We start from the raw sequence: 22,838 nt of genomic DNA, 5'->3' as shown, positions 1-22,838 counted from the left end.
TCTTGCATAGGTTAATCTTAGAACTCAGTGATTAAACTGTAAAATATTTGTCTACTTTTTCTAAAAGGCATAATAAAAACTGCACTACCAGACATGAGCAGAGAAAATAGAGAACAGTACCAAGTGGTTATACAAGCCAAAGACATGGGCGGCCAGATGGGAGGCCTTTCTGGAACCACCACCGTAAACATCACTCTGACAGATGTCAACAACAATCCTCCACGATTTCCCCAGAGTAAGGAAGGTTTTATTTCTCTCGTGTAGGAAGCCTTCTCCAACACACTACGAATAGAGGCTTAGATTTGTACCAGTGTTTTCACTATTCGGTTGTGAACAAAGACAAATCCACAACCTATCCCTCCGACAAAATATTATAATTTCCCACAAATTGACTTCCCAATATTGGCTGTGATCATCTCACTCTTTCTCTTATCTGTTTCACGGTTTAGAGCACGGACTCTTAGTTCTGACAGCCTGGTTTCAAATCCCATGTCTGTCACTCGTCAGACCTCAGTTATCTGAGATTATCTTATACACAGTTATCCTATCTGTATATAAGAATTATACTCCCTTATTTAATTGATTCTAAAACACAGACTTGATATTTTAAAGTCTCAGATATCAGATACTAGTATTACAATCAACACAAAATGGGTTCAAATGGCAGCACTTGTTTTTCTTAATGGCCTTTTGAGTTGTGGTATGCCTTCTTTCTGATGACATCTGAGACATGTTTGCTAGTATCTGTTATCTACTTGTAAAGGTCAAATCAGTCAATACCCTTTTAGTCATCACCATTTTAGGCACGTATGTTAAATCCTGAATGCTTTGCATGCCATGAATTCCCACACAAACAGATTCCAATCCTTTCCATTTTGCAGTGAGTACAAATATGAAAGGCCTATTTTGAAATGTTCAGTTGAGGGGGTCTCAAATTTAAATTTATGATATTGAATCTAATACATTAGAGCATTTTTCCAAGCTAATCAAAATTAAACTATATGATGATTCAGCTTTGGATGGTTGACATATGTATCTGATAAATGTTTTAAAAAGTTTGCTAAGAACATGAACAATAAGCCTAATTAACATAAATCTAAACTTTGCATTCAGTTTCCATAAATATAAACTGAAACAGTATGACTTGATGAATTCTCAAACGGCTTGGCACTCTATAATTCCATGATCCATTATAATCTTAGCAAAAGGTTTAGAACAATAATAGTAGTAATAACAAAAAATGTTTAAGAACTATCCCCGGGCTAAACATATAAAAGACATAATTTCATGTAATTCTCATTAAAAAAAAAACTGTGAGATGATTGCTGTCATTATCACCCAATTTTATAGATGAAGAAATCAAGGGTTAGAGAATTTAACTTGCCCAGTGATGAGAATTCAAATCCAGGCAGCTGGATTTAGAAGTCCTCCTTAATCACCAAACAAATTAGAAAGAGAAGACTTTGAATCAGAGAGACTTAGTTTTGCATGCTGTTTTTCTCAATTTTATAGGATTGTTTCTTTGAGCCCTATCCCTACCTTGGTATTATGAGGACGGATATTAGAATTAAATAAATTAATATAGAGGGCCTTTGGCCTTATACAGAATGCAGCCCATTTTAAATGTTTAAAAACATTTCTAACTTTCATTAACTTTTTTTTTTTAACTTTTTCCTATTGATTCTTGAACAAATTGTCACAAACTAAAATCCTTTCAAGGACACCACAATGCAATATAATTGGCTGGAACTGAAGGAAACAGAAACATTCATATCCCTTAAAGGCATTAACAAGCAAAAAGGAAGGAAGGAAGGAAGGAAGGAAGGAAGGAAGGAAGGAAGGAAGGAAGGAAGGAAGGAAATTCCTGTGTATGGGTTTATTTTTCTATCTCTGACCTAGAATATAAGAATAAGTGCATGTTTTTGAAATAATTTGAAAGTTGGGAAAATAATGACAATATTGAAAGCTCCAGATAAGCGGTAAATAATTGGTTTTCTTGCCCTCTTAAGTAAAAGTTCTGGATTCTAATATCGTGCCTACCATCTGTTATCTCAATAACCTTGGAGCATCCACTTAATCTTCCTGGAACTTATATTTCTCATTTACAAAGTGAGAGTGCTCTGCCTTTATAAATTATTTTTCCAATTTAATAAATCTATAATTTTTGACAGCTTACAATTCAATATGATGAAAAACTCTCCCAGTTTAAAATTAATTTATTGAAGTAAAAAAGGCAGAGGAAAAGAAAGGTTTTTGTTATCTGAAGATGAAATGCCAAAACAGCTCTGATTGAATTTTCAGGTACGTATCAATTTAATTCTCCCGAGTCCGTACCTCTTGGAACCCATGTTGGAAGGATAAAAGCCGATGACCCTGATGTGGGGGAGAATGCTGAAATGGAATACAGCATTGCTGAAGGAGATGGAACAGACATGTTTGATGTCATCACTGACAAGGACACACAGGAAGGGATTATAACTGTCAAACAGGTTTCTTTACGCTGTCTTCATTTCTTCATTGAGTGCTTATAGTTTATTTTTGCTTTTCAGTTAAGGGAAGAAAAGCCTAGGATTTATTTTTCCCATCTTTACAGTCTTCATAGAAGGGGGTATAGTTGTGGCTTCATCTCAAGTTACGCATCTTCACCACTGACACTTAAAAAGTGATACAAAGCCTTAATTGCTTGTGCTTTTATAGCAGACACTCAAGGTAGGACCAGACAGCCTCGAAAGTCCTTGTTTTATACTCTCCCTGGCTGAAAAAATAGGCATGCAGTCATAACTTTATTTCACACACTTTTCAAAATATTCCAATTTGTCTCTTCAAGTAGATGAAACTTGAAGATGTGTGTTTTATTTTGGATTTCTTGATTTTTAATGCAGTGTGGGAGAACATGATGAAACTTTATCTAGAATAATCCAGCTAAATATTGATCATGTTCTATTTTTCTGATTTTTCTGTTTCCATTCACATCTTCCTTTCCATAGTGTTCAGATGAATGAAATATGCTTTTTCTTTTTAAAATATCAGTTTTAGAAATGTTGGAACTAAGGGGGCAACTTATATGAGCAGTTTGCTAAATCTCTACTTCATTTTATATTTACTCTGATTTTAACTTTGTATAACTTTAATAATAATAGTAAATAATCTGTATATCCATTAGATAATACATCTGCCTGTGACCATCAAAATGTGAATTGCATTAATAAGTGGGATTCAGTCTTAATGTGCATACCATTATATTCAGTTACCCCCTATGAATAAGTGTAAGACAAAACAAAAAATTACTAGTTTATTTGATATACCTATGCAGCAATAACTGAGGAAGTTTTTTAACCATAATTCCTGGCACCGGTAACAGAGCTGGATATTCAAATTTAATATTGTCTTCCCTTGTCATATCTGCTATATTATACTAATTTTTCTTATTTAACTCCAGAATTTAGATTTTGAAAGCAAAATGCTGTACACTTTAAAAGTGGATGCAAGTAACACTCACCCTGATCCACGATTTCTACACCTGGGACCTTTCAAAGACACAGCTGTGGTCAAAATATCTGTAGAAGATATAGATGAGCCTCCTGTGTTTAGCAAACTTTATTACTTGATAGAAGTAGATGAAGATGTAAAGGAGGGCAGCATCATTGGACAGGTTACAGCATATGATCCAGATGCTATGAACAATTTAATAAAGTAAGTATTTTGTGATAATTTAAGTTTGCAGAAAAATAATCATCGTCCATTTACAAGCTGTTTGAAAAAAATAACATGGTACTATGTATGATCAAGTACAGTAATAAGACTAAATCCTTCCATAGCACGATTCTTAGTTGAACTAACTTCTAAGTGATCTCAATATATTATTGTATTTGACTCATCATTTTGCAAGGTAGATCCTATTATTATACCTGACTGCAGATGATAATATGAAGACACAGCATTTAAATAACTTGCCAAACAATTAGTCAGTGGCAAAGCTGGGTTTGAGAATCAGGCCATCTGGCTCTAAGAGTCTGTGATTTTAATCCTCCGCTGTAGTGATTCTTATCTCATTGCCTCTCTTGGAGAAGTCATAGTTCAAATAATAAATGACCTAAACAAATAAATTAGAAGAAAAATTTGTTCTAGGAATGCTATTAAGAGGTAATTTGAAAATGTGGAAACATCTTTTAAAAATAGTCACTAGGCATCAAAATTTTTGGAAAAAACGATATGTCAACCTTTTCTAATAACAGAGAATTAGTAAAGAAAGTAATGATACTCGCAAATATAAAACATATTAAAATTAGTATCATATTGTGTAGTATAGCGTAAATACTTTCCCAAAGTTTGAATATAGTATGGACCATTTCAAAGATTTCAAATATGCCAGAATCTTAAGTGATTGCTTTATATGGTTCTTAAGGGGAATGTAAATATAGTTGTGAAATTAATGAATGAATACAATGGGTGGCTGAAGATGAGTGTCTGATTGTGGCATTAAATTCATGACATGAGACTGTCAAACATGTTGCCTATCCCTTCTTCTGTAAAATAATGGTTACCGTTTATTGAGCACCTGGTATAAACTAGAGAGTCTGAAGAGATATATATTTATTAGCTCAGCTCAGCCTCATTACAACTTTATTGGGCAGATACAACTCTTATCACCCAAATTTTATAGAAGAATAAATAGAGATGCAAAGAGTTAAGGACACAGTGAAATATAGTTAGCAGACCAAGGATTCAAACTTTAGTTGATCTGAATACATAGCCAATTCTTTAGCAGTCATACTCTGCTTTCCTAATGACCTGTTTACTAATTAGAGATAATTAATATAATGTGCTGCATTTGTAGACTAATTTGACTGACTTCAGTTATACAAGGTAGATCCCTCAGGGACAAAATTCTGCAAAAGGCAAAACATGTATTTTGCCCCTCAGAATTTGGTCTAGTTTCTCTTCATTTTCCCCATTTCCCACAGTAGGGAGTTTCATCAGCTCCAGCTACAGACATGTTAGCTTAGAAAATTACAGCCTTTTTAAAAAAATTATTTTAATGTTTATTTATGAGAGAGAGAGAGATTCCGAACAGGGGAGGGGCAGAGAGAGAGGAGACACAGAATCCGAAACAGGCTCCAGGCTCTGAGCTGTCAGCAAAGAGCCCGACACGGGGCTCGAACCCACAAGCCATGAGAACATGACCTGAGCCGGTCGGACATTTAACCAACTGAGCCACCCAGACACCCCAGAAAATTACAACCTTTTCATTCTTCTTTTTTAACACTTGTATTAAGGTATTATTGACCAACAATAAACTGCACAACTTTGTATGATTTGAGAAACTCTTGTATATTCAAACACCCATTAAAACATCATCAAATTCAAGATAATGTAGATATATCTTACCCCAAAAAGTTTCTTCATGTCTTTTTAATGCCTCCCTCCCAAACTTCCCAAAACCCACCCCTGATCCCCAGGCGAACAACGATCGGGTTTCTGTTGATATAGGTCAGAATGGATTCTGTTTTCTTGAATTTATACCAATGCAATCATACAGTGTTTATTCTCTTTCGTCTAACTTGTTTCACTTAGCATAACCATATTGAGACTTTTCCATGTTGTTATATTCCAATGTACAGAAATACCACATTTTGTTTATCTGTTCACTGATCAGTTGATAAGTACATATGCAAATATTTGCGCATTGGTATTTGTATAGTTATATGTTTTCACTTTTCTTGAAAACATACCTAGAAGAATTATGATCAGATCATCAGGTAGATATGTATTGAACGCTTAAGAAACCAGCATATTATTTAAAGTTAAACAATGGCTCTACAATTTTACATTTTAAAGTGGCTATACAGTTTAAAGTGGCTATACAATTTTACATTTTTACCAGCAATTATGATGGATTCAGTTTCTATATAGCCTCACCAATACTTGGGAGCCTCCTTAGCCATTCTAATAGGGGTATAATTGTATCTCTATGCCGATATGTTGAGCATTTTTTCATATGTTCAATATGAAATATGTTTGATTTATTTTTCATATATTGAACAAGCTCTGCATTATTGGGATAAATGCCACTTAGCCACATTATGCTATTGTTATTATATATTGTTGAATTCAATTCACTAAAGTTTAAAAATAATTTTGCACTTTTTTTTAGAAGGGGAAGGGGAGAGGGAGAGGGAGAGAGAATCTTAAGCACACTCCAGCACAGATCCCAAATCAGAGTCCGATTCAGGGCTCAATCTCAGGAACTGTCAGATCATGACCTGAGCCAAAATCAAGATTAATGCTTGACTGACTAAGCCACCCAGGCGCCCCAGGACTTATTTTCATTGGAACATTATTTTACAGTTTTGTTTTCATGTAACATCTGTTTGTATTTAGCGTCATGGTAAGACTGTCTCACAGAATGCAGTCGTAAGTATGAGATCCTCTTTTAATTTTTTGGAAGAGTTTGCATAGAAATGACATTATTTTTCCCTAAATGTTTAGTACAATTTAAAAGCAAAGGATGATATTCTCTTTTTTCTATGAGTCACAACTACAAATCCTATTTCCTTACCAGTTGTAAGACTTCAGGTTATCTTAACTCTTACATGAGCCTGTTTGGCTTTGTTTTCCTTTTCCTTCATCTTTCAGGGCATTTGGTAGTTTCATCAAAGTTGAAAAAAAGTTGTTCATAATATTCCTATTGTCCTTTTGATACCTCTAATAATAATAGTCCTCTATGATACTGTTAATTTGTATCTACTTCTGTCTTTTTCCTGACCTGTGTGAGTAAATGATTTTTTCAATTGTTTGTTTTCTCTTTTTTTTCCTCTGATTATTCTTTCTTCAGCTTACATTGAGTTTCATTTGCTGTTCTTGCCTATTTCCTTGATTCAGAAGCTGAGATCATTGATTTGAGACTCATTCCTATTTTCATATGTACATTTTAGTGCTGAATAAATTTTTTATTTATATTTATTTATTTTTATTTATTTAGGTACAGCTTTAGAGGCCAAAGATGTTTTTTTCTACCAATACAGTAAAACTTCTGCATTGCCCTTATCTTAATTGTTCTCTTTGTAACTTGTCAGTTGTTCTTTAGGATGCTTTTAAATTGTGTCACTACTTTTAAGTAATTTGATTATGATGCTCCTGTCTATAGTATGCTTCATTCATTTTGTATTTGAAGTTTATAAAGCTTCCTGAATATGTAACTTTATGCCTTTCTTCAAATTTGGAACAGTTTTCAGCTGTAATCTCTTTAATATTTTTTTGCCCTACATTCTTCTTTTTAAGGACATTTAATTATAATTATACTAGGTCTCTTGAAAACGTAACACAGTGCACTGGTGCTGTTTATTTAATCTTCTCTTTTCCCTCCTAGTCATTTTAAATAGTTCCCATTCATCTTCATCTTCAAGTTTACCAAGCTTTCCCCCCCCCATATCTAACCTGCTTTAATTCCATCTAGAATATTTTTCATTTTACAGGTTATAGTTTCTCCTCTGAAAGTGTTATTTCTCAGTGTTTTCAATTGCTAGGATTTTCTTCAATCATATTTTCTTTCAATCATATTTTCTTGTTTTTTGCATGCCTGTAATTTTTGATTGGATATCAAACATTGTGCTCTCACTGTGGTTAGTGTTAGATAGCTTTGCATTTTCATAAATATTCTTGAGCTCCATTCAGATGTGTGATTAAGTTACTTGAAACATCTTAATCTTTTTGGACCTAGCTTTTGTGCCCTTTTTCTAGACCTAATTTTACCCAATAAATCAAGCAAGACCTTTCAGGGGCACTTAGGTGGCTCAGTCGGTTAAGTGGCCTATTCTTGACCTCGGCCCAGGTCATAATCTCACAGTTCAAGGGTTTGAGCCCTGCATCCAGCTCTGCACTGATGGTGTGGAGCCTGCTTGGGATTCTCTCCCTCTCTCTCTGCCCCTCTTGCTCTCTCTCTCAAAATAAATAAATAAACTTAAAAAAAAAATCAAGTAAAACCTTTCTGAGTAGTCTACCAAAGCCCCCTGAGTTTGAACTTTTTCCTTTGGCTGGTGGAACCTAGAATTCTTCCCAGTGACAGGCTAGTTCACAGTTTCATTCCTTCTTATCTTTGTGATTGAATACCTCTGTTGCTTCACTCTATCTGTTCCCATGTGAGTTCTGATCAGAACTCCACTGAAAAGTTGAGTAGCATTCTCTTCAAATTTCAGTAGTTCCCTCTCTATGAAACTCTCTCCCCTGAATTACTCCATCTTTAAAATTCTAGGCAGTTTGGTTTCAACATGGACTATCAGCATTATCTCCTGACTGAGGGGGCTGACAGACTCCATCTGGGATCCCACTTTCTGTTTCACTGTCTGGAACCTCCCCCTGGCAGCAAACTAAGGAAGTCTTATGTATCATTTCATATCTTTCTCTTTTCTCTGAGATTATGGTCATTGTTCTCTGGTGTCTAATCCTTCAAAAATAATTGTTTCATATATTTCATTTAGTGTTAGTGGATTGTGTGTGTGTGTGTGTGTGTAGGGAGCTGGCAAATCCAACCCTTGTTATTCTATAGTTGTTACAAAGGGACATTCAAAATATCATTTTAAACATGTTTTTGATCAACATATTTAGTCATTCTTACACAGGAAATTTTGTGGCAAAGAAGACAGGTATAATTCTCTTCTCAATAGATACTTCAGTGGCATTTTATTCTATTTTTATCAAGTATTGAAACTTTCAATTTATCAATCACCTAATTTTAGTAAGTAGAGATCATTATAATATATAGAGGTGTATGTATTTTTATTAATTGCGAATATTTGATAATGCCATTAATCTACTCAATAAACTTCTATTGTATAAATAACACACTACCATGTAGGTGATACATGGTTGATGGAAATTTAGTTGCAAACAGTCTTTCAACCTGTATATATATGTATTAGACACAGATGTAAACAGACATAGATATAGATATATAATATGCTCAGTGCATATATAAATATATACTTTTCTATATCTGGAATCTCCTCAGGATACAATTTTAGCAGTAAAATTTCTAGCTCAGAGACTGATAAACTTGCAACCTTGCTTCATAGTATATAAAAGTGGCTGGTACATTTTAAGTTTATATCTGTCCCCAAAATATTTGTTTTATAGAGTACTCAAGTATAAAGAAAGAAACAATGTACAGTGGTTTCCCTATAAAATCTCAGAAATTATGACAAAGAAGAAAAGTATTGAAGAAACAAATTTATCCTCAATTGTATTTCTAAAATATTGCCAAGCCTGTTAACATATAGGCTGATTCCTGTTTGCATAAAGATATATGCAAAGAAAACATTTATGTATCAAATTACAGTGTGAAAAACTAGCAATAATTCAACAAGGAGACAACATCGTAATATGTGACTCTTTTGTTTGCTCTTATAGAATTTAGAAGGATGACTGATCCCTAGAGCAGAAAATAGGCTATGATAAGCATCATGGACAAATATTTTCCAGGGAAATCTGAGGAACTATTTCTCACTCACCAGTAAATCTGTTCATCAAACATATTTTCTGAAATACATCTGCCACTTGCAACATGAAATTATGATTACAATTAGCAGCTGTTGTCAGTTCTGTTTCACCCCATTAGTAATCATGGATTTCTCAAGTTATAGGGTTGATTATAGCTTTACAGGTTCTGAAAGAACATGTTGTCTCATTTCACACCTACTTTATACTCAACATTTAAAGTTCAACAAATTTTAGAAGAAATCTTTTTTACTGCAAAGTGAGAAGTATGTACACAACAAACCTGATGGAAAAAAAAATGCTTTTTTAGTGTTGCTTCAGGAAAATGTACATGATTCCACCCTAAGCTGAAATTGGTGAATAAGTGTGTATGTGTGTGTGTGTGTGTGTGTGTGTGTGTGTAACAGTTTCCTTAATAGTTGCCTGATTTTATTATAGAGTAGGATAATTATTATTATTTATTTACAAATTATGATTATTTAAAAATAATGGTGGGTACCTGGGTGGCTCAGTTGGTTGTGTCTGACTTTGGCGCAGGTCATGATCTCATGATTGGTGGGTTCAAACCCTGTGTCAGGCTCTGTGCTGACAGATCAGAGCCTGGAGCCTGCTTCAGATTCTTTGTCTCCCTCTCTCTCTGCCCTTCCCCACTTGTGCTCTGTCTCTGTCTGTCTCTCAAAACTAAAACACATTAAAAATTTTTTAAAATAAAAATAATGCCACTAATATTTGAAAAAACAACAACAAAAAGATTTGAACTATTCATTCAAGCATTATATAGCCACATTCTCATTTTGAAGGACAATGAAACTTCCATAGGTCATAGATAGAAAACACATTTCTGGAAAGCAGTGGATTGAAAGAAAAGAACAAACTTATTACCTAATTGTATTGACTTAGTCAGGGAAAGATGTACCTGGAATTCAGGAAAGGAAAGGGAATGCTATCTTTGACATATTTCTGCATAGTACTGATTTGTTCTGGTGTCTGTAATTTACTTTACATATTTTATTGTGCTAGATGAAAATGCAGGGATCTGGTACGTGTTAGATTCTTAATGGGAGAACATTAAAAATTAAAAGCAAAGTAAAACCAGAGTTCACTTCCACACCTCAGTTCTCTTGTGCTTTTTACTTATTTGCTGTTTCTGCACATCCTGTTGTTGCAGAAGGTGTTCAGTTAAAAAATTATACCAGTGGTCTTTTAAAAAAAAAAAACAAAACTTATTGCTCAAACTTAAATGTAAGGAGATCAATAAAATAGTGTTGTTTTAATAGGCCGTCTACTAGAACACAGAGATAGCTTTGTTCTGTGTTAAGTGTTTATCAGGTTCTTTCTGGTCATCTGTGGTAATCCACTGTATTTATTATTAATAGGCAAATAAAAATGCCCCATTCTGTGTTGAAAATAGAATACTGGCTGCTGGATAAAAGAAAAATATTTCTGGGTTTTGACAAATTGTGAGACATCATTTGCACTAGGGCAAATATAGACCTGGAAGTTGGCAGTATTCATGTTAAACTGAGCTATTTCTAAATTGTCAAAGTGGGTCTCCATCATGAAGTCTCAACCTGAAAAGTAGTGCCTTTCAAGATTGAATCTAAGCGTAGAACAGTCAGAAACCCAGACCTATTTTGGTCCCACATAAGTTCCAAGTGAGTCAAATCTGGACTAACATAAGGTTAGAATTGTTAGCTATTCCTCAATCATAGAAACACCCATGCTAATCTCTAGGGCAAGTAATAATAAACATAAAGGATTTTTTTTTAATTTTGATCTGCAATTCAAACAGTAGGAAGAAATCCAATGTCTGTTTAGCCATAAGCAGATAATGGTTGCTATTGACTTTTCCAACAATGAAAAAAATACATATATATTCAGGCAAATATTATAAATTGAATTCCATTCAATACATAGATGTGGTTGAGTTATGTTCTTTTACTGTGCTTTCTTTGTGTTCATTTTAGGTTTGTTTTATTCATGAGCAGAATTTGGTGTAACTATTTAAGTAAAATGGAACATTTTAAAAAATGTTCTAATGACTTTCCTAGTCCACGTTAGGAACTAAGTTATAGGAGACTTGACCTCTAGAGATAGGAAACACTGTATTTTTTTTTTTAGGCATGTATTAAGCAATAGTGATTAAAAAGAGAAAATTTAATATGACCGTTGTCCTCAATTTTAGTATATTAATAGTTATTTGAAAAATAAGAGTCATCTCAGATCCTTGTCTGACATTGAATTGTTGGTTAAAATCTGATAGAACTTTTGTTCCTAGGAGATATATGCATACGCCATTATGTATTTTATATATTGATTTTTATATCTTGGTTCTAGTGATCTGTTTAGGAGTTCCTACATCAAAAGTATCACTAGTATTAGGCAGTGACCATATATTATATAAGGTTTTTTCAAATCTCCCAAATTATTTTCATAACACCATGTAGAAAAATTATCATTATGATTATTGAAAAAGTGAGAAGATACTACCATTTCCATGTAGCTCTACTGCCCATTGCACAACTCTTCCAAAGGGCAAGAAGGTGACTGGACTGGTTTTATATTTTGAGACTAAGGTACAGACAAGAATCTAAAACCAACCATGCAAAGTTTTTAGCTATTCCACCTTTGAGATGAAATCCAGTACATACATATTTTTTTTCCCACATGCTCAAATACTTACTTTGAAATAGTATCTGTCAGTTGAGACAATCATTTTATAAAATTTAGCATAAAATAAATTAGGCAAGGCCTATGATGTTAAATTATTATAATTATTTTGGAAATCTGAGTTTACTAATGGATCCTTTAAGTTCAATATAGGTCTTATAGCCATAGACTAAATCACAGGCTCTTTTTTAAAACAACCAAAGCAAACAAACAAAAAAATCATAGAAAACCTAAATGTATTTTCATCAAATATTTTTTAAATTACAAATGTTTCACAATGTTTAGAACAATAAGATAAAAGCAGTGTGGGTGGTAAACCATAAGAGACTCTTAACTACTTAACTGTAGAGAACAAACTGGGGGTTGCTGGAGGGGAGGTAGGCAGGAGGATTTGGGCTAAATGGGCAATGAGAATTAAGAAGGGCACTTGTTGAGATGAGCACTGGATGTTGTATGTAATTGATGAATCACTAAATTCTACTCTTGAAACCAATATTATACTATATGCTAACTAATTTGAATTTAAATAAAATCTTGGAAGCAAAAAAAAAAAAAAAGGAACACTGGCTGCTCAATTTCTATTACTTATGTTTATGAAAGTCAATGTTTGATAGTGAATATATTACAGATTTATAATGGGAGCTGTAATTTCCAAATTCACCAGATCAAAAAGGAGTTCATTTGTTAAGTGACTTTAATAAGATATTTAGAAAAATGAGAACTACATCAGATGTTGATTAGTTTCTTTGTTGTCTGTCATTTTCTTCCTTTTTCCATCTTTATTCTGAACAGTTTATCCCATGGTATATAGCTTTACTATATTAAGTCTTGTCTAAAGTCTTACAACATGGGATTGACCTAAGATGTTTGTTAGAAATACAAAATCCCAGCTCCAACACCTGACCTACTGAATTAGAATCCGTTTTTAAAAAGATCCCAATGTAGGGGTGCCTGGGTGGCTCAGTCAGTTAAGCATCCGACTTTGGTTCAGGTCATGATTTCCTGGTTCATGGGTTCGAGCCCTGTGCTGGGCTCTGTGCTGACAGCTCAGAGCCTGGAGCCTGCTTCAGATCCTGTGTCTCCCTCTCTCTCTCTGCTCCTCCCCCACTCATGCTCTGTCACTCTCTGTCTCTCAAAAATGAATAAACATTAAAAACAAAATTTTTAAATAATTATAAATAAATAAATAAATAAATAAATAAATAAATAAATAAATCCCAATGTAATTCATATGAATGTTAATGTTTGAGAAACACTTATTTTCCTATATGGCTTAATTAGATACTCAGCAGCAGAAATCTCAAAGAGATGTGTTAGTACAGCCTAACATGGCCTGACCTAAGGTATTTTATTATAAGCTAGCCTTTTAAAAGATCTTTCTTATGATTACATTACAGCCTTCTATTGCTGCCATAGCAAATTACCATAAACTTAGTGCCTAAAGTAACTTAAATTTATTATCTTAAAGTTTTATGGGTTCGAGATCTGGGATGAATCTCACTGGGCTAAAGATGTTACTGTGGACAGGGCCATATTCCTGTCTGGACACGGTAGGAGAGCAATCGTTTCCTTCCTCATTTAGGTTATTAGATTTCAGTTCCTTGCAGTTGCAGGACTGTAATTCTTATTTTCTTGCTGTCTTTCAGCTGAAGGTTCATTCTGAGTTTCTAGAGGTGGCCTGCATCCTTTGGCATGATACCCCTTCCTGCAATCCTCAAAGCCAGCAATAAGAGATCAATTCCTTTCCATACTTTAAATCTCTTTTTTTTTCCTCCTGTCTCATTTCTCTAGAGCACATCTCTGCCTTCTTCATCCACTTTAAATGGTTTGCATGATTCATTTAGGCCTATCTAGGTAATTAAGAATAGTCTTCCTTCTCAATGACTTTAACCTTAATCACATTTGCAAAGTTACTTTTACCATGTAAAGTAACATATCCATAGGTTTCAGGGATTAAGAAGTAGGCATCCTTTGGGGGACATGAGGAGGCATTATTTTGCCAATCATAGAGTGTCCATATCCAACCCTGATGAGAAAGAGTCATGGAACTCTGTGTAATATGTCATTTCATTTTTATCTGGAATAGGTCAGAGGAATAGATTGGAGGATGACCTTTGATTCAGCTGATATGTTCCCTAAAAGAGAGCCATTCAAGAGCAAAGTATTTTACAACAGTTTCTCTATTCACTTATAGCCATAAGGACTCTGTGGACAAGTTCTTATGTTTCTTTTTAACATAATTTCAATTTATCTATGCAACTGACTCCATCAAATTTAATATGACTACTTAATATGTCTCAAGCACTGCAATAGGTCTATGATAGGATAAGTAAATCAAGTGACAATTAAAAACTCACTCAAAGGCTGCTGCAAGTATTCCTGAGTATAAATAATAACTCTAAAGTCACACAATCATAGAATAGTAATGATGGAAAAGGCCAAACATATCAAATCGTCTAAGTGACAGTTACATTAAATAAAAATTCAAGAAAGTTATCAGCATTTTACTGTCATGACTTTATGAGAACATTGTTTGAATTGCCTATAACTTTTAAGAAATAGTAGATGAACTAATAATCTTAAAATAATGCCTAGATTCATGAATCTCTTTTCTGCCAGATACTCCATTGATCGGCATACTGATATGGACCGGATTTTTAGTATTCACTCCGAAAATGGCTCTATTTTCACTTTGAAACCCCTGGACCGGGAATCATCTCCTTGGCACAACATCACCATTACAGCCACAGAAATAAGTGAGTGGGAAATACATCCATCTGAACACCAAAGTGGTAAAATAACAGCAATAAGTACACTCTATTTCTTGAGTGAAATAATTTTATCGTTAGCAGCCTGAGCATGTGTTGGATATTATATTATTTAATGATTATCAAATATCCACTTTTTAAATTTAATTTTCTCTTATAGCTTACTGTAGGATGGAAATATGATCTAACCTCATAAAAATAAGTAATCTAAGAAAATTATGTCTTACAAATAATAATACTTCATTCTCAATCATATTCTCCTCTTTTTAATCATGCTTTCCATCTGGACCATGTAAGCAAGCTGAGATATTCATCAGCAATCCAATTGAGAAAGTGAATACCACATAAATGATCTGTTGCTAAGTTACAAATGGGGAGAGTGGTGTCACTGCTTCTCTGTAAATGAGACTGAAGTCTTACACATGTTCTTGTTGCAGATAACTCAAAACAAAGTAGCCACATCCCTGTCTTCATCAGAATTCTAGATATAAATGACCATGCTCCGGAATTTGCCATGTACTATGAAACATTTGTTTGTGAAAATGCAAAGCCTGGACAGGTAAATAAAATCATTATAAACTTAAATTTGTTTTTTCCTGTTTCCAAAGGCAGGTACCATTATATTAATTCACTTGAACAAATCTTTTTTTTTTTTTTTTCATGCAAACTATTGCCATTCCTCTTTGTCACCTGTTTATCTCCCCTTACCAGAACATTCACAGTGATCTAAAAAGGTAACTTTTGAAGTGGTTTCTATTATGGAACCCATGATATATTAGAAAAAGTTGTAACATATGCTTTAATATATATACTGGTATATAATAAATATCTATACATATAGATCTATCTATCTATCTATCTATCTATAAGAAATAGTTTCTACCTGGATTCATAATGATGTTGAAACTGAGTTATATTCAAGAATAGAATGGATATTTGCAAATGACATATCAGACAAAGGGCTAGTATCCAAAATCTATAAAGAGCTCACCAAACTCCACACCCGAAAAACAAATAACCCAGTGAAGAAATGGGCAGAAAACATGAATAGACACTTCTCTAAAGAAGACATCCACATGGCCAACAGGCACATGAAAAGATGCTCAACGTCGCTCCTTATCAGGGAAATACAAATCGAAACCACACTCAGATATCACCTCATGCCAGTCAGAGTGGCCAAAATGAACAAATCAGGAGACTATAAATGCTGGAGAGGATGTGGAGAAACGGGAACCCTCTTGCACTGTTGGTGGGAATGCAAATTGGTGCAGCCACTCTGGAAAACAGTGTGGAGGTTCCTCAGAAAATTAAAAATAGATCTACCCTATGACCCAGCAATAGCACTGCTAGGAATTTACCCAAGGGATACAGGAGTACTGATGCATAGGGGCACTTGTACCCCAATGTTTATAGCAGCACTCTCAACAATAGCCAAATTATGGGAAGACCCTAAATGTCCATCAACTGATGAATGGATAAAGAAATTGTGGTTTATGTACACAATGGAGTACTACATGGTAATGAGAAAAAACGAAATATGGCCCTTTTTAGCAACGTGGATGGAACTGGAGAGTGTGATGCTAAGTGAAATAAGCCATGCAGAGAAAGACAGATACCATATGTTTTCACTCTTATGTGGATCCTGAGAAACTTAACAGAAACCATGGGGGAGGGAAAGGAAAAAAAAAAAAAAAAAGAGGTTAGAGTGGGAGAGAGCCAAAGCATAAGAGACTGTTAAAAACTCAAAACAAACTGAGGGTTGATGGGGGGTGGGAGGGAGGGAAGGGTGGGTGATGGGTATTGAGGACCTTTTGGGATGAGCACTGGGTGTTGTATGGAAACCAATTTGACAATAAATTTCATATATTGAAAAAAAAAGAATAGAATGGAAATACATTACTAAATAACACATGAAGTATGAACATGAAATTGTTCTGTGTTAGTATAATGGGAATCAAAATAATTATCTTGTTGATTACATTTTCCTCTTTTAATCTCTCAGGCAAGACATTTTGGTTTGATAATTATACTTTGTGCTTTTTCAACTTTAATCTTATTGAGATAAAAAGAGACTGCTTGTACAAGAGTTACAAAGTCCTCTTGCAAAGTTCCCTCATATATAAGATATCTCTAAAGTAACTTTAAGCAACTGCAGAATATGTTCATTTTTGACACTAATATAGTATTTTACAAATGATAGTAACCGTACAAATTTCATTGAAGGAAATTTTAACAAGTTAACTTTTAAGATATTTTTTAAGGAAAAAGTGGGTGGGTGTTAAGAATCATATATAATTTCATCATGTTTTTTATTTTATTTTACTTATTTTTTTAATATTTATTTATTTTTGAAGGAGAGAGACAGGCAGAGTGTGAGCAGGGGAGGGGCAGAGAGAGAGGGAGACAGAATCTGAGCAGGCTCCAGGCTCTGAGCTGTAAGCACAGAGCCCAACTCAGGGCTTGAACTCATGATCTATGAGATCATGACCTGAGCGGAAATCGGATGCCCAACCAACTTAGACACCAGGCACCCCTCCATCATGTTTTTTTAAACACAGAAAATAAAAGTGAAATACAGTCTTTTTATTCCAATAGAGATTGCAATGGACGAAATGTTCATTTGAAACCCTAACCCCCAGTATGGAGATAGAGCTTTTAAGGAAGCAAATAAAGTTAAATGAGATCATAAGGTTAGGGCTATGATCTGAAAGGATTAGTGTCCTTTAAGGAAGAGACAACAGATAGATCACTCTCCCTCTCTCTCTTTTTGTGGGAAGAGGCATTGTAAGGACGTAGCAAGAAGGCAGCTGTCTGCAAGCCCGAAAGAAAGCTCTCACAGACCTTGATCTCAGACTTCCAGTCTCCAGAACTGTGAGAAAAATAAATTTCTGCCATTGAAGCCATCCAGGCTGCATAATTTTTACGGCAGCCCAAGCAAGTAGACTAAGACAGAGATATGTACCATATTCCACTTGCATACACAAAAGATAGAATTGGGGTATTCTTATTCTTATTCTTACTTGCCAAAAAAGCATCATTACATAGTTATCTGGATTAAAAATTGTTTTTCTTTTTTCACTTTGCAACATGTAATGGACATACTCTCAGTTCAGCAAATGATTATTTTTAAACCGATGCTGAATTTTTACAGCATAGCTATACATTCATCAGTTTATTCAACTACCCACTTAAAATGGAAATTTGGTTTACAAACAAAATATTAACTCAGCAGACAGCACTATAATGAGCCTTATAGTACATTTATATTTATATACTACCTGGTATTCTTTTCCTTTGATACAACCTTCAAAGTAGGAATAAATTTGATATGTAAATGTTCATCAATACCTCCAAATAGTTGTCTAAATATGTCATATATCTAGTGGATGACTGCCTATTTAGTGGGCAACACTAGATTTTAAAATGTCTACCGAAAAATAATATCTCATAATAATTTTAACACGGATCCTCCCAACATTATTTGAGCTGAACATTTTTCATAAATGTGTGGCCATTTTCACAACTGTATTAGTTTCCTAAGGCTACCATGAGAAATTACCACAAACTAGAAAGCTTAAAACAGAAATGTGCTCTCATACAGTTCTGGAGAATAAAGTCTGGAATCAACGTGTCAGCAGGCCATCCCCTCTCTATAAACTCTAGGAGTAGACTCTTTCTTGCCATTTCCTAGCCCCTGTGAGTGCCAGAAACCATTGGCATCCCTTGGTTTATAAGAATTACTCCAATCTCTGCATACACTGTCCCGTGACATTCTATCTGTATCCCTATTTCCCTCTTCTTATGGGAAAAATCCAGTCATTGGATTAGGGTCCACACTAATCCACCACGGTTTCATCTTAACTTGATTGCATCCACGAGAGCCTGTTTCCAAATAAGATCACATTCACAGGTACTGGAAATTAGGATTTGAACATATGTCTTGTAGAGAAAGAAGTCAATTGACAACAGTGTATAGATATTCTTTACTCGTTTGTCTATTAATATGCTTTTCATGTGAGTAATTGATATGTATTACAAATTAATATTTGATAAAAATAACTGATCTGAACTAAAAATTATTTTAATAGATACTATTAGTATTAAAATTTCTGTCATTGTTTCTATACCTGACACATAACAATTTGCTTGTTAAAAGTAACAAGGTTAAAAATGTATTTTAAGCTACGGATATGTATTCTCTGCTAAAATATGCTTAAACAATGGCTGATCTAATCACTTCAAGAACTCTGCCGTATAACTAGAGGACCTACATTGTTTATGATTTAAAATATTGCTAAATATCATGGGGCGCCTGGGTGGCTCAGTCCATTAAGCGCCAACTTCGACTCAGGTCATGATCTCGCGGTTTGTGGGTTCAAGTCCCACGTCGGGCTCTGTGCTGACAGCTCAGAGCCTGGAGCATGCTTTGGATTCTGTGTTTCCTCCTCTGTTTGCCCCTCCCATGCTCATGCTCTGTCTCTGTCTCTCAACAATAAATAAACGTTAAAAAATAAAATAAAATATTGCTAAATATTGGATATACCATTGCCAATATGGAACAGGAGGTTAAGCAAAAGTGCTGAAGTCTTAAAAGTATTTTTTTCTATGTCATGACCCAATCTTCTAAGGAGAAAATGTGCATCAAATTTCTCTTAATAATTGTACACATACAGAAGAATTATATAAAGGAGCGTAAGGTTACATGCCACTCTGTCAATAAAATGAATGAAATCCTACTTAGTATTAAAACGGGAAAAAACATTGACTAGTGAGTCATCAGGTTAGTATGGCTACAGAAGGTTCACAGTAACAAAAACTGTGGATATGCCAAACTACTATGAAATTCCAACAGTTGTTCGTCACAGAAGTCGGACTACTATGCCTCTAAGCGAGTGGCGCAACTGTTTTTGTGGAAAAGAAATTTGAAAGTAAGAGTAATTAAGTGGCTGTGATTTCAAGCCACACAGATGGCAGACCCAGGACTAGGAAAACAGGCACCCGATGTGTAGCTTGGTGCTTTTTCCACTGTAAAATGTTCCATAGAATTTTTTGTGTGACCTGTAATTTGCAGCTTCGTCTTCACACGAGGGCACACCTGTAACTTACAGCAAGCACAGCCAAGAGGTGTCATAATTTCTCAACGTCAACACTGGTTTTATGAAACCTTCAAAGCATTTATTTGTATCTCTTTCTAAGCTTTGCAAATACCACTAAAAGAAAAAGAAATAAGTTGAATAAACTATGCAATGTGATTGTAGTTATGGTGCCCCCTAGCTTTAAAATCTTTTGCTTTCTGGTATCATGTGGCATATTACTCATTGTTTCAAAACTATATTCATAGTGTCCTTGATCTGTAAGAGTGGCTGTGCTAAGCACTTTTGTTTTTGAAAAGTGCATCTGTTATGTTCTCTGCCTTTGAGACAATCGTTATTTAGTGGAGGCAACAGATTGGTAACCAATTATTATTAAAACACACTGGGACATTCTAACAATGTTAAAAGAGGAGATGTTGGAGTGATTGAATTTTTCTTTAAGGTTGGATATTGCAGCGGCTGGGAATCGGACAATAATTCATAGAGATACCTTGCATGGTAATACTTGATGGACATTTTTTTATCCTTAACTAATTGTTATATTATACAGAACCATAAAAAGCTTTGCCATAATTTCTGAAAATGGGCTCTTTTTATTTATTTAATGTCAGTGATATTTTTAAAACCCAAACACTGATTTAAAATGTCCTATAAAAACAACATGCATTGCTTTTTCTTGTGCTTTATTTCATTTATTGACTTGGTTTCAGCTGATTCAGACTGTCAGTGTCATGGACAGAGATGATCCTCCCCGAGGCCACAAATTTTTCTTTGAACCAGTGCCAGAATTTCCTCTCAATCCGAACTTCACCATTGTAGATAATAAAGGTATAGAATATTTTTAAAAGTAAAATTATAAGGCCTTATGTTCTAAAATTAAAGACTGGACTCAATTGTTTCCCCCACTTTTTTTTTCTTTTCTTTTTTTTTTTTTTTTTTTAGATAATACAGCAGGAATCATGACTCGAAAAGACGGGTATAGCCGCAACAAAATGAGCACCTATCTACTACCGATTTTAATATTTGACAATGATTATCCAATTCAAAGTAGCACCGGCACACTCACTATCCGTGTGTGCGCTTGTGATAATCAAGGAAACATGCAGTCCTGCAATGCAGAGGCCTTGGTCCTCTCGGCCGGTCTCAGCACAGGGGCTCTGATCGCCATCCTTCTCTGCATCATCATACTCCTTGGTAAGCTCTGCCTCTGAATGTTCGTTTGACTCAAATAAGTCTCTCCTGCACTGTTCAGTGATGGGGCTACTGAAAAGCACACTTCTCTAGAGTGAAAGATTGACATTTTTAACTCTTTATTGAAATTGTTCTTTCGATTTGAAAAAAAATCTAGTTGTCTCTGAGGATAGGACTAGCTTTCTAGAGATGAAAAACAGAGCTAACAGCTCATGCCTTATGCATGTATACACACACATTTTAAAATCTATTTTGTATTATACTGTTTAGTACTAGCTAATCATGGTCACTGTTCTCAGGACATTTACTTTTACAACTGATTTACTTTTTGTATCAACTCCATAAGATGGATACTCTGGTTCTTCTCAAGGAAGACTAAGTAACTTACATAAATTCAGTCATTTAGAAAGTGTTTTAAATAGCGTTCAATATATTAGTCTATTTCAGAATTCTCCTTCTAAACCATTATTCTCAAAGTCAAAGACTACCTTTACAAACAATATATCTAACAAATACCAAGTTATGTATATTAGACACCCAGTTGGCAAATGCAATTAAATTGTCAATATAAGATGAGCATTTTATTGATACAATTTGAACATAGGTGCAAATTAAAGGTTTAAGTTCATTTTTAAAAATATCAGTATGGCATTGTGGTCTACGTAGTCCTGCAGTATTTTCTAAATAAAGTCATGCTTGCTATAGCAAATGTTTGATTTGAGCATGCCCTAACAGGACAACGATTTAATTCAATTAAACAGTTGTTCCACTGTAAAACATTCCCCCCAAAATTGTTTCCATCAAATATTCATCCAAAATGCTTATGCTTAGGGCATGAGAGCCAGCCAAATTTATGTTCCAATGCTCATATGTGCTGGCTCCTTTTCACCGCAAATCCTTTCAAGCAATCTGGATGAAATCCCTCTGGCCAGATATCCTTATGCGACTTCAGTGGGGGATTGATAAAAGTGAGGGGAAAACATTTGTCTCAGTTCAAATGATCCAACTATTTAGAAAAACATTTTTTCAGGGTGCTTTAGAACATACATACACCAACACCAGTCCACATCTCAGAACTGCTGCTAGAAAGTTCAGCTCTTCTGTAAAATATTTTTTGTATTCCCATGAAGTATCAATTTTGGCTTACCTTTCAGCTAAGTGCTACTGATATTATATTGTTTTATTTGGTCACATAGCTCTACTTTCCTAATTTAGGACAACATGGAAATATGCATATTTTAAATTTGACTTTTAAATTTCTATATTAAGATAATACACACACAAAGACACACATGCATACATGAGGAAACAAAAGCGCCCCCTAATAAGCTTACATACTATGTCTTATGACACTACATTGTTTAACAGTTTTTTCTAAGCAGAAATCCTACAAGGCTGTTTCTTTATTTTGAGAACTCGGTCACCTTCCTGCCCTATACAATATAGAAGGCACACATTTCTTGTTTTCCACCTTCCCGACCGACTGCATAAAGATGGAGAGATTTTCTATTATTTTAGTTAAAATTGTTTCTAATTCAGAAGGTTTCATTATCAAAGTTCCTAAAACATTTTTGCTGTGATTTCATCTTTTTAAAAAGTTTTTGTTTGAATTCCATTTAGTTAA

General features: G+C 34.4%; 1 protein-coding gene across 2 annotated transcripts in view; it reads left to right on the top strand.

Annotated features, from left to right (window-relative positions):
- CDH9 (cadherin 9) overlaps positions 1-22,838 on the top strand; it is a 136,269-nt gene that overhangs the window by 109,048 nt on the left and 4,383 nt on the right. Inside the window, exons 5-11 of one of the 2 annotated variants that reach the window (XM_019450738.2) lie at positions 68-235; positions 2,302-2,489; positions 3,440-3,693; positions 14,782-14,954; positions 15,368-15,489; positions 20,734-20,851; positions 20,966-21,217. In XM_019450738.2, the coding sequence (XP_019306283.1) occupies positions 68-235; positions 2,302-2,489; positions 3,440-3,693; positions 14,782-14,954; positions 15,368-15,489; positions 20,734-20,851; positions 20,966-21,217 (1,275 nt within the window). The remainder of the gene's footprint in view (positions 1-67; positions 236-2,301; positions 2,490-3,439; positions 3,694-14,781; positions 14,955-15,367; positions 15,490-20,733; positions 20,852-20,965; positions 21,218-22,838) is intronic. The other variant, XM_019450739.2, reaches the window with a different exon arrangement.

Source organism: Panthera pardus, unplaced genomic scaffold (genome assembly GCF_024362965.1).
Source record: "Panthera pardus isolate Hobbes unplaced genomic scaffold, ASM2436296v1 HiC_scaffold_2, whole genome shotgun sequence".
Classification (NCBI taxonomy): Eukaryota; Metazoa; Chordata; class Mammalia; order Carnivora; family Felidae; genus Panthera; species Panthera pardus.
This window is presented reverse-complemented; position numbering and strand designations above follow the sequence as displayed.